Below are 13,359 nucleotides of genomic sequence, written 5' to 3' on the forward strand. Positions count from 1 at the left end.
CTTAGAGCCTCCTTCCATGTCCCCCAGTGTTTGGGGACTGTGACTGGCCCAATCCAGATCAGATGATGGTCCAGCCTTCCTGCAGGGTCTTTATGGAAAGGGAAGACGGTGGGGCAGCAGGGAGAGGGGACTCCATCGTCTGGGGAGCATACATTCTAACAGAAACTAGATTGTTCAAATTTTTTGTTCCCTGTCAAAAAAGTTATAAATCAACAGGAGCAAACCCCCAAAAGCAAGTGGCTCCCAGATAGCATGTTTACTCAAATCCATGGCGCTGTTGCCAAATGGATTTTTGGGAAACCTCACCTTCCTCAGGTTCCTCCCTGCTCAGGGCCTACAAGGGCTCTTTCTTGCCCATTTCATCAAAATTCTCCTGGCACTTGCTGAGGCTTGGATAACATGTCTTTGCCTCACCTTCAGGATTTTACTCCCCCGTAACAGCGAGAATCCTGCAGTGACTCTGATCCTCCCAGGGCTTTTAAACTTTTCTGACCGCGAGCCACAGACAGACACACTTAATTAACCTTACTGTGTGTGATAAACACTGGTGTTTTCTCTTCTCTTTCATTCTTTTCTGTTTCATTTTGAAAAGTGCAGGTCATGACTTAACACAGCTGATTTCCTGACAAACTAATGGGTCGTGACCCACAGTTTGAAAAGCAGAGCTGATTTAACACATTTATTAATCATCCATATACTGCTCGCCGCATGACAGCCCAGTCAATCAAGAGGCAAGTTGTTGGGCAGCGAATAGCGACTTTACTGGGAAAGCCAGCAGACCAAGGTGATGAACTTGTCTCAAAGAACCATCTTACCCAAGTTTGGATGCTAGTTTCTTTTATAGAACAAAGAGGGGTGGAGTTCCCATTGTGGCGCAGGGGAAACGAATCTGACTAGTAACCATGAGGTTGCAGGTTCGATCCCTGGCCCTGCTCAGTGGGTTAAGGGTCTGGCGTGGCCATGAGCTGTGGTGTAGGTTGCAGATGTGGCTCGATCCTGCATTGCTGTGGCTGGCCTCCGCCGGCAGCTATAGCTCTGATTGGACCCCTAGCCTGGGAACCTTCATATGTCGTGGGTGTGGCCCTAAAAAGCAAAAAAGCAAAAACAAAAACAAACAGACAAACAAAAGAAAACAAAGAGGGGAGGTGAAGAGGTACAGTAAAAATGCCGATGAGTTGGTAATATTTCCTTGTTCTGGCCACACTCCAGAGGGGATGTGTTAATTTCTTCTTTCCTGCAGCCATTCTCAGGTGGGCCTGGTCAGGAGGTTTCCCGTGAGCTAAATAGAGGTATTCTAGCCTAACACTCAGCCATGTGAGTCAGGGTTCCGGGAGATGTATCCTTGAAGCTATAGGCAACATGCCTTCAGTGATTATCTTACAGCAAAAGCAGTAGAATACGAAGTTTAAAGTAAAAGAAAGAGATCCAGTTTGGAGTCAGATTTGTTCTTTGCTGTTACAATCACGGAAGCCCAAGTGGACACAGGGAAATGGCAAGGCAGGTACCAGAACAAACTCTTCAGCCATCTTATGAAATAAAAGTGACCAGTCAAATCTGACAAGAAGTTGGTCCAAAAACATTCAAGAGTAGTGGCCTCCCCCCATTTTTTTTTTTTTTTGGTTGCACACCCCAGCATTAAAAAATGTTTGTGCATATAGCTCTCATCTATGTTTGGTTATTTTTTTTAAACTAACAATGTATGATGTGACCATGTGGAAGATATATTCAAGCTACATTTTTAAAGGGTGGCATAAAGATGAAAGGAACCGTTTTTTTTTTTTTGTTTGTTTGTTTGGTTGGTTTTTTTAAGGTCCACACCCATGGCATATGGATAGAGGTTCCCAGGCTAGGGGTCTAATCAGAGCTGAAGCTGCCAGCCTACACCACAGCTCATGGCAATGCCAGATCCTTAACCCACTGAGCAAGGCCAGGGATTGAACCCATGTCCTCATGGATGCTAGTTGGAGTCAGTAACCACTGAGCCACAACGGGAACTCCAGAACTGCATTTTAAAATGACATGCTAATTGTGATGGTTTCATTCTATCATCAGCAAATATCTGAGGGCAACATACACAGAGAGAAGGAGGTTCATGGTTATCAGCAGCAGTTGTAAATCTATTTTCAAATGATTTTGATAATTTAATATGTTTTCCTGGTTGACTTCTTACTGCATTGGAAACGACTGCTTTACATCACATGCTCTTCCTCAACGGTGTCTTTCCTTCCCTGATGAAACCGAGAGTTCTGTTATCACTTCCTTTTGCTACATCCGTCCACCAGAAGTTTGGAGGACGTCTTAATACCTCTGTCCCTTGTCACCTCAGCCGTTCATCTACCACATTCTGGGGGTTTTGCCTCTCCATAGGGGGTCAGCTCTTCCCGTGTTCAGCCCATTTTTATGTTCCCACCACATGGCTCCCTTCTTCCTCCCAGTCTCTCACACACCTTCACATGTGCGATTCTGTCTTCCTGGCCCACCTCCCTCTTCACCTGGGTGACTCCTAATCACCCCTCAATGCCAAGCATAAAGGTCCTCCTCAGAGGGACCTTCTCTGACCACTGCCCGGTAAACTGAGACACCTTGCACTTTTGTCCATGGCTCTTGTCACAATTTTATTTTTATACTTATTTATGTTTCAGTTTCTTTAAAGTGTGTGTGGCCCTTTAGCATCTAGATTGTAATTTCCTTGAGTGCAGGGATCATGCCTGGTGTGTGCGTGTGTGTGAGTGTGTGTGTGTAGCCCCCAGGTCTTGTAGTCTCAATAAAAATTTAGTACAACAACCGCATGGGGTCGTTATAGGCAGTATCCCATTTTACAGATGAGGATATTGAAAGCCAAAAGAGTGAATTGCCTAAGGTCACCTCATTAACAAATGAGGATATTGGTCTCAGATCCAGATCTTTCAGATTACAGTGTGTACACTCTTACCAGCCACTCCGGATTTTTTTTTTTTTTTTTGTAACCTGCATAGGCTAAGGGCTGATTTTAAGTCTCACCTTCTTTGCTGATACCTGACCAGCCCTCTCTAGTGATTTTCTTCCTCTTGAACTAGCTTGATGTATGCTTAGGGTCTCTGTATAACTCTATTTACCTTATGTTGTTCTGGATAACACCAACCTTTTCCCGCGTGAATTCATGTCTATAACTCTTATCCATGTAAGCTAGGTTGTAAAGCCAGAGCCTGCAGTACCTCACCTTCTCTTGAGTTCCATAGCACCTCGGAGAGGGCCTGGACCCAGATTGAGTAAATAGTTGCTGATTAGTTGATCATTATCAGGAGCCTGGCAAAGATTTTCATCTGACTCCCAGGTTAAATCCCGTCTTTGTGCGTATCTGCTCCCCAGCCAAGAGCAAGATGACTGTGCCTCTGATTCAGAGGGATTTTAACTGTTCCAATTTGCACTTGTTGGCCTTCTTCCTGGTGGATCTCAGTGTAACTTTTGGCTGAGACCCAAGAATTTAAGGGTCTTCAATACCATGAGTAATTTCATGAGTTGCTGATGGCTAATTAGGGATGATTACAGTCAAGAGGCTTCACTTTCTTAGTAACCCCCAGAAAAGGCTGGTGGTAACTTTTGAAATCTTGAGTATTTCCCCCTGCAAATGGCATTTTCTGATTCTCCTGACTGTCTTTTTGCAAGTCCTTGTAATTTATCCCCATCTTGCCTTTCTAGTGAGAAGGAAATTTAAAGTCCTGAGCTCCGAATTCAGAAACCAGTGATTTTGGAAAATTCTGGCTTTATTAGAGAGGGTTTCTGGGCACCTCGGACACCCTGCCTCACTTCTTTGTCTTCCTCTGGAAGGAGGTCTGGGAGGAGAGGCGTATAGGCCATGTTTTTTCTTCCCAAGTTTCATTACGTTCCAACCCAATCTCCCGTCCTGGGCTTTCTGATGCTTTTTAGAATTTACCTTTGAACTTGTTGGCTCATTTGACAATGTTAAGAAATTGTGTTTAGTGAAGGTTTCTGAATGAAGTCGTATTTGTATTTGTAGGTGAGGGGTTGTTACTTTCCTGTTTTTAAGTGTCGCTTGACCTCTTGCATCAGTGTCATCAGAGCTACTTTTAATTGACTGTCCTCTGTGCCAGGCATGGAGCTAAGCATATGACATGTGTCCACTCATTCATTTCACCTTCACAACTCGCCTCTATTCTCCAGGCCAAGTTTTGGGAAGAGTTTTATTGAGATGTAATTCATGTACCATGTTCTTCATTCATTTGACACGTACAATTAAACTTTTGGAAAGTATATTCACAGGGTTGTGTAGCCATTACCAAATCTAATTTTAGAACATCTTTGTCACCCCCCTGCAATGTGAGGGTATCAGGAAATCTCATACTCTCACATCAGCCCCTCCCCACCCTCTAGACGGTGGTGACCACTAATGTATTCTTGGTCACTATAGATTTGCTTATTCTGGATATTTCTTATGAATGGAATCCTACAGTATGTCGCCTTTTGTACCTGGCTTCTTTGACTTTATAATGTTTTCTTGTAGCATGTATCAGGACGTCATTTCTTTTTATTGCTAGGCAGTATTTTTTTTTTTTTTTAAGCAAGCTGCTGGAAAGCAGATTTATTTTATTTTTTATTTTTTTTTATTTTCCCACTGTACAGCAAGGGGGTCAGGTTATCCTTACATGTATACATTACAATTACATTTTTTCCCCCACCCTTTCTTCTGTTGCAACATGAGTATCTAGACAAAGTTCTCAATGCTATTCAGCAGGATCTCCTTGTAAATCTATTCTAAGTTGTGTCTGATAAGCCTAAGCTCCTGATCCCTCCCACTCCCTCCCCCTCCCATCAGGCAGCTGCAAGTCTCTTCTCCAAGTCCATGATTTTTTTTTCTGAGGAGATGTTCATTTGTGCTGGATATTAGATTCCAGTTATAAGTGATATCATATGGTATTTGCCTTTGTCTTTCTGGCTCATTTCACTCAGGATGAGATTCTCTAGTTCCATCCATGTTGCTGCAAATGGCATTATGTCATTCTTTTTTATGGCTGAGTAGTATTCCATTGTGTATGTATACCACCTCTTCCGAATCCAATCATCTGTCGGTGGACATTTAGGTTGTTTCCATGTCCTGGCTGTTGTGACTAGTGCTGTAATGAACATGCGGGTGCATGTGTCTCTTTTAAGTAGAGCTTTGTCCGGATAGATGCCCAAGAGTGGGATTGCAGGGTCATATGGAAGTTCTATGTATAGATTTCTAAGGTATCTCCAAACTGTTCTCCATAGTGGCTGTACCAGTTTACATTCCCACCAGCAGTGCAGGAGGATTCCCTTTTCTCCACAGCCCCTCCAGCACTTATTATTTGTGGATTTATTAATGATGGCCATTCTGACTGGTGTGAGGTGGTATCTCATGGTAGTTTTGATTTGCATTTCTCTAATAATCAGCGATGTTGAGCATTTTTTCATGTGTTTGTTGGCCATCTGTATATCTTCTTTGGAGAAATGTCTATTCAGGTCTTTTGCCCATTTTCCCATTGATTGATTGGTTTTTTTGCTGTTGAGTTGTATAAGTTGCTTATATATTCTAGAGATTAAGCCCTTGTCAGTTGCATCATTTGAAACTATTTTCTCCCATTCTGAAAGTTGTCTTTTTGTTTTCTTTTTGGTTTCCTTTGCTGTGCAAAAGCTTTTCAGTTTGATGAGGTCCCATGGGTTTATTTTTGCTCTAATTTCTATTGCTTTGGGAGACTGACCTGAGAAAATGTTCATGATGTTGATGTCAGAGAGTGTTTTGCCTATGTTTTCTTCTAGGAGTTTGATGGTGTCCTCTCATATATTTAAGTCTTTCAGCCATTTGGAGTTTATTTTTGTGCATGGTGTGAGGGTGTGTTCTAGTTTCATTGCTTTGCATGCAGCTGTCCAGGTTTCCCAGCAATGCTTGCTGAATAGACTTTCCTTTTCCCATTTTATGCTCTTGCCTCCCTTGTCAAAGATTAATTGACCATAGGTGTCAGGGTTTATTTCTGGGTTGTCTATTCTGTTCCATTGGTCTGTCTGTCTGTTTTGGTACCAGTACCACACTGTTTTGATGACTGTGGCTTTGTAGTATTTCTTGAAGTCTGGGAGAGTTATGCCTCCTGCTTGGTTTTTGTTTCTCAGGATTGCTTTGGCGATTCTGGGTCTTTTGTGGTTCCATAGCTAGGCAGTATTTTTACTCCTACTGTTCACTTGGAAAGACCAAGACACAGAGATGAAATGACCATCGTATGATCAAGTAGCCTTTAAGGAATGGAGTTTGATTTCCAGCACGAGTTTGCCTAAGGCCAGCTCTGCTCTGAGCTTAGACTCTGAGGTAGTCATCCCGATGGTAATTTATTAAACATCTTCTGTTTCATTCACTGAGCTGAGTGTCCTGCAAATTTGTTACCTCATGTTCATACAAAATCAGCTTTAATTTGGGCAATATGGTAACCATAACCAGGCAAAACTGGGCAGTGGTATTTTTGCCCTAATGTCTTCCATTTGCTCATTTCTGGTTTCATTGGCCAACTTGGGCTATGGAATCTTAGGCTCTAGAATCTTCTTAAGCAAAGGATGTTAAAAACACCATTGTTGTTCCTTCTGTAGGAGTTGAACACCACCTCCATCTGCAGAAAATTGGCGACATCTCAGAGGAGCCCTTGCTTTTCCCAGGACCCTCAGCATCATGGTTTCCTGTTTCATGGGGTCTCTCAGGTAAGTGAAGGCCTTTTTAAAAAGAATAGGAAAATAAGTAATTCAGTATTTGAATTTTACTATAGATTTATTATTGTAACTAGTGTTGAGGGCCTGCATCTCTCAGATATTTTTGATATGCTCTCTCTATATGTGTATAGTCAGTTTGTTATTCCCAAAGATCTGCTGAGGCCTGGGCAGCTGTGTGCTATGGTGAGAGGTGCTGGGACTGAGCGCTAAGTGGCTTCGGTTCTATGCTGTGCTCTGCTCTTTGCTGGGAGACATGGAAGACTCAGGTTTTGGTTTTGTTTTTAAATCTATCTTCAAACCGTTTGAATGATGCAGAAATAGTCTCCTCGAATTTTTTTTTTTTCTCTTTTGGCCACCCTGCGGCATGATCAGATCTGAGCTATAGTTGCAGCACTGGATCCTTAACCCCATTGTACTCTGGGCTGGGGATTGAACCTGCATCCCAGCACTCTAGAGACACTGCCAGTCCCATTGCGCCACAGTGGGAACTCCTCAGTTTGGTTTTTTTTTTTTTAAATAAAGATGTCATTTGATTGGTGGGTATTTATCATGGTTGCACAGTAGAATTACCTTAAGAACTTTAGACTATGTTGTCCTCTGGCTGCATCCCCAGATTATGACTTAATGGATCTGGTATATTTAGAAGATGATCTCTCTGGTTCCTTCTGTTCAAAACACCTGTGACTTAATGTAAGTAGAACAAGTAGTATTATCTCTACATGCAGATGGGAAAACCAGTGCTCACCTCCTTGTGCCACTGCCTCAGTGCAGAGCCAGGGAAAGACCCTGGCCCTCTGGAACCATAGTCTATGTCATGGAAGCTGTTTGCCAAATTTTCTCAAGCTGATTGGCCCTTTTCAAAATTCTTCCATCAAAATCCTATGTAAAATCTCAATGTATAAAATAGCCAATGGGGAGTTCCCATTGTGACTCAGCGGGTTACACACCTGACTGTTATCTACGAGGGTACGGGTTCAATCCCTCTCCTCATTCATTTGGTTGAGGACCTGGCACTGCTGCAAGCTGTGGTGTAGCTCACAGACGCAGCTCAGATCTGGTGTTGCTGTGGCTGTGGTGTAGGCTGGCAGCTGCAGCTCCGATTCTACCCCCAGCCTGGGAACTTCCATTGCTGCAGGTATGGCAAAAAAAAAAACAAAAAACAAAAAACAAACAAAAAAAACACCTAAAAAACAAAAAACAAACAAACAAACCCACAATGGCAGGATTTTATTAAGATAAATTTATTTTTAAGTTCAAGTCTGTAATATTTACACTTTATGAAATTAAAGAGTCTGGATAAACATTGAAATTTGAAATCAGGGTTCATGAATAACTTACACATCAGCTTCAGCATCTTATTTATTTTGCGACTGGTTTTGGCTGCCTAGTGTTAAGAAAACCTCAATCCTGAAATTGACAGAACGTTGCAAATCAATTATATTAGAAAAAATAAAAATCTTAAAAAAAAACTTGATCCATTACAGTAAGTAATTGTAACAGTAACAGTTAGCAGTGAAGCTTTATTTTGCTATCTCAGGATCCTCTTTGAACAAATTGATTCAGAATCTAGAAAGGGAAAGGAAAAGTGTTTTGTTTCAAAGTTGAATCACTAAGGATATCTTAGAGATTTTGTTTCCCCCATAATTCTACATTAGCCCCAAATGCCCATAACTTACAATAAAAAGTAAAGCAGACTGTAATATGTTATTATGATGGTGTCACAGCCAGAGCTAGTGCCTTTGCCAGGCAGATGCTCTTAGGCCCACCCCTGGCATTTCATTGAGTGTAGGGCATGTGTGTGAGTTTAGTCTGTAGTTACTTGTAGAATTTTACATGAGCTGACATGTTCAGGCCTGCAGTCCAAAGACCTACGCAGAGCTCTAAGCTTCTTCATCAGTGACATAAACAAGTGTGTCAGAAAGAGTCAAAGAGGCAAAAAAAAGCTCCATTCTGAGGTCTCTGCAAAATCCAGCCACAGAGAAAGCAGCCAGAGTCTCTTCAGGACTAATCTGTGGTGGCTAATCTAAATTAGCCTGCCTGCATTTTTCAGCCATAGTTTAAAAGATATTTCAAGACATAGATATGCATCCAGTTTGTGGGAGCTCCGACATACTGCATTAAAACCACAGGAGAATGAGAAATGCAGTTGGACCTCTGGGTCACTTTAGGGTCACAGCATCTTTGTGTGCCGGGACCCAGGGGAAGCCACAGAAGTGGAGGTCACGGTCACGCATCGAACTGAATTGAAAAGAACAGTAGATGATAGGTGGGTTCTCATTTGGTAAGTCTAGCTTCCATCAGAAAGGCAACTGAGGACCTTGAATAATGTGGCCACCCAGGGCTGCATGGGCTAAGTCCTTTTGGAAGTTTTTTTCCTTTCAATGTTAGGAATTTTAATTGATGCCCCTGAAGTTAACCTCTGTCGTGATCTGCGATATGGAGACCATCTCCCTGGGAGGGAGGCCTAGTGGGCTCACCTCCAAGCTGTGCATTATTTCAGAGGACTGCCCCCAGATTAGAAATTAGCAGGGTAGCAGTTGTTGAAAGCTAGATGTGGCCTTGCTACCCTGGAACTCTGGAAGTCTTGACAGGCCTCCAGCAGTAGGGTCCTGCTGAAGGGATTGTTTGAACAGAGCTGCTCAGCAGGACATTTCTCCAGCAGTCCTGCCTTAAGGCCTGAGGAAAGAAAATGTGAGTTATGAGGATGGGCGAGTCTTTGGGGGGGGGCGAGTCTTTGGGAGAGCTCAGCTGTAAGCCAGATACACATAAAGCACTTTGCATTTTGTTTCTAGGGCCCCATAAATATATTTTAACCCGAAAAAAAGAAAAAGTAGCGTGTCTTTTGTTTAAAAGCTTTTTCAAAATGCATTGAAAAACATGCATTTTGCTTTGCCTCTGCAAAATAAAAAGAGGGGGGAAGAGCTGTGGTTACTTTAAAAGTGAGAGGTCTTTGATAAAATTGGTAGATGAGAAATACACACAGACACACAAATATTAAGGGCTTTTTAATGTTATCAAGGCAACCAAATACATAAAGATCAATTGGAAAAGCTGGAAGGGCTCTCTACCTATAGAGAAAAAAGGTCAAAATTAGGGGTTAGCTGCCAAGAAAATCCCTGAGAGGAAAAAAACATTTAAGGGGATTCACAGTTCTGATAGGCTGAGATTTTGTTTAAAAATCCCTCCCCAGTTCTTGCCAAGCCACAGGGAAACAGAAAGCCAGCTTCTCCCTCCTTCAAAGAGATGGAAAAGCCCTAAGTATTAACATAGCAAGAGTGTCTCTGTCCTGCTCAGAGTATATAGGCATAAAAAGACCCACAATTAAACCCAGTAGCGGAAGAGACAGGATTTTAATTCTTGATGGAGCTAGTTATTGAGTTGTCATTGAACTTTGGACAAGCCTTGGAAGCCGTGCAAAATTCAGGGCAAGTGAAATCCGTTTGGACCAAAGGATTGGTCAAGGCTAGATTAAGGCTTGTCACCTGTTACAAGTTAGTGAGAAAAGGGCATTAAGTAATAATAAGTACATATGTATTTCTTGTATACATAGTACATAAACACTTGCCAAGACTCCAAATTGTGCATCTTTTTCTCTTTTTTTTTTGTATGCACAGTTATATCAGTGATTGAGTGGAAGGAAAGGAAATTCAGTTTTCTCCCTAGAAGCAGTGTGACAAGTGATGATGGCCACCTACCACAACCAGCCAGCAACGTCTCCATAAAGCCAGTCTACTTGGTCAGGGACTTGTTCCTTACCTTGTGGAGTGCTTTTGTATAGTTGACATAATTTATTTTTGAAACGAAAACATAGAGGAAAACATAGCTATTGAAAATGCCAGACAAGTGGTTAAAGTTGATTTGGGAATTCTTACTTTGAATAGCAGATTTTGAAGAAATGCAGATGTAATTAGAGGGATTATAGGGTTAGATGGTGATTTTTATAGCTCCTATGAAGGAGAGTTTTGGATCATTTTAAAGGTTTTACAGGTTGATGACCCTAGGTCAAGTGTCTGGTTTTAGTCTTCTGAAATTTTTTTTTCCTTGATACACACACTTCAGTACAGTAATATTACTGTAATGCCTGTCAGCTGTTTCCCTGAGAAATACAACCAAAAGGGATTGAGGAAATGAGAAAGAGAAAGGTGGCTGTTCTTGGGGAAGTGAAAAAGATCCTGAATACAAAAAGGAAGAAAGAAGAAGGTGAAAAAGTGTGTTTGAAAGTATGAGAAAGAGAATGGCCAAAGGAGTGACAGCTGAGGTATGAAAACTGAGACTCTCTGGGGGTAGAGAAATATGTTATCATTGGAAAGGGTCATGAGGTCAATTAGTGTCCCTATGCCAGTGATCAAAAAATGGGGTAGAGGAGGAGAAATAGGGGAAGGAAGAAAGCAAGAGAGAAGGGGGAGGGGGAGGGGCAAGAGGGGGAGGAGGGCGAGAGACCGGAGGGGCTGGGGAGGGCAGGAGGAAGGGCCAGGTAGGAGGATGAGGGGGGGGCAGGAAGAGGAGGATGAGGAGGGGTTGGGGGAGGAGAGCGGAGGATCAGGAGGAGGAGTGGGAATAGAAGAGACCAGGCTGGAACATGAGTATTAAACTTCAGGTGTCAATAAGGCAAGTCAGAGTTTGGGTAGCCTGTGTCTAAACCACAACCCAGTTGATGCTTAATAGATATTTGTTGAATAGTGAATAAATAAATAACTGTTTTTTGTGTGAGAGAAATAAAGTAGAAAATGTTTCTTTCCTGCTCAGGATCTTTAGTTAATTATAAAAGTAGGTTAAAGCAGAGATGGTACAAATGATACACGCACACACCTGTAACAGTTGATTTTTAACTTAAAACACATGTGCACTTACCAGGATTTTGATGTGGGGCCCAAGGACTTTTCCTGGAGAGTGAACCCCTGATTTTCTTTCTTGCACAAACCACACCCATAAGCATTATCTAAGGTTTCCATTTGGGTTTCTTTAAAGTGGAGTGAGAATTTAAAGACATTTGCAAAGCAATCTGGGTATAGAACGATTCTGGATTTTTATTATTTTTGATTCTAATCATTTACATTTGTCTCATCCACACCTAATTTGCCAGTAAGTTTTGGTTTGTTTGGCTTTTTTTTTTTTTTTTTTTTTTTCTTTTGGCAACTCGCCTTTATTGACTCATTCCAAAGCATCCCACTTCATTTGTATGGAAATAACTCACAGCTACTCTCTTTTTGCCTTCCACCACATGGGCTGATATACTATTTGAATATTTTATGTAATGGCAAAGCCCTGGCATCACCAATTTTGGGAACATGGTTAAACTCCATATGAACACAGCCTAACTGGTTAAACTCCATATGAACACAGCCTAACTGGTGGGTGCAGAAGAGTACACGTGTACCGAAAGAACCTGCTGGAATCTTTTGTGGGAAGCCCAGCAGGACCCATCTAAATGGCAGACATATAGAACCCTAGGAAGAAATCAGAGAGTCTTTTGGACGCTTGCTTTGGCAAACCCCTACCTATAAAGTGGTGGCGGCACTCAGACGGTATAGATTTTTCTCTATGCCTGGCACAGTCCTGCACCTGGCACCTATCTTCATCACTCAGAACTTGACTGTGAGATTTGCTAGAACCTTCTGTACCAGAAAAGGTTCAGTGGAGTCAAGGTGTGATCATTGGGCTGCCAACTACTTGTTCCTTATGTCCCCAAGTGAATTTATATGCCTCAGGTTCACCTTGAGCCTCCCAGGATCAGAAGCAGTATCTATGACTTGGAGGAATATTCCTTTTGGCGTGTCTTACCCCAAGTTGTTCTGTTTTCCCGACAGAGACTTCTAAGATGCACTTAGAAAACACATTAGATGGAAAGTGTTGGGAGTCATAGCAGCACTTGGCATTTCTTGGTGGCTGGTGTTTCCTCTCTCTCTCTCTCTCTCATTCTTTTCCTCTTTACCTCATTCTCTCCTTCCATTCTTTTATTCACTTGCTATTTATTAGCCTGGAGTTTGGGCCAAGACTGTGCTGGTTGGTCCACTTGCTGCAAAGATGTCTCAGAAACCGTTTCCCCAAGAAGCCTACTGCGGAGCAAGGGAATTTATCGAAGTGTCCTTATGTCTTCAAAAGTTGTGCTGTGACTGAATGCCTCACGTGTTTCCAGAGGCTGTGAGAGTTGAGAACCTGGAAATAAGCAATAAAAGCCAATATGCAATTAGAATGGGTGTCCTTAAGTCCATGCTCTAAAATGGAAACATTTACTCCTCGACAGCCAGGCAGGCCTTTTCCCTGAGTCTGTTTGGTGTTAGTTTGGCTGCAGCTTGGTTGTCTAAAGGTTTCCAAGGCAAGGCTGACCCAAAGGAAGCTGAGTTAAGGGCACAGGCTCATTCATAGCCTGGTAAGTGATGCTTGACAGAGGGAGGAGCCGGCAAAGGGCCAACTGGATTTGGAAAGCCCCAGGCTTCTCCGCTCTCAGCCTGCTCTGCTCCGGGGCTGCCACCTAATGCTGTATGAATTGATTGATACTCACCCTGGTGACTCTGAGCCATTTCCGCAAGGTTACTTAAGCTTAGCATACTCTGTAGAAGTGAGCAGGGCAAAGCAATAGAATGCATTTTTTAAAAAAAGTTTGGGATTTCTATGGTTCACTTCAATTATTTTGCAATTTAGAATGTTCTC

The 13,359-nt window shown here is 42.3% G+C and overlaps 1 protein-coding gene across 4 annotated transcripts in view; it reads left to right on the forward strand.

The window, feature by feature from the left end:
- Positions 1-13,359, forward strand: part of THSD4 (thrombospondin type 1 domain containing 4) — a 576,503-nt gene that overhangs the window by 20,426 nt on the left and 542,718 nt on the right. For all 4 annotated transcript variants that reach the window (XM_084979881.1, XM_021073928.2, XM_021073924.2 and 1 more), the window contains one exon: positions 6,592-6,699. In XM_084979881.1, the coding sequence (XP_084836007.1) occupies positions 6,671-6,699 (29 nt within the window). In that variant the 5' untranslated portion in view covers positions 6,592-6,670. The remainder of the gene's footprint in view (positions 1-6,591; positions 6,700-13,359) is intronic.

The sequence above is a fragment of the Sus scrofa genome, chromosome 1 (genome assembly GCF_054392235.1).
Source record: "Sus scrofa isolate SSC_HxYL_T2T_F1_AM1 chromosome 1, Sscrofa_HxYL_maternal_Yorkshire_Landrace_v2.0, whole genome shotgun sequence".
NCBI lineage: Eukaryota > Metazoa > Chordata > Mammalia > Artiodactyla > Suidae > Sus > Sus scrofa.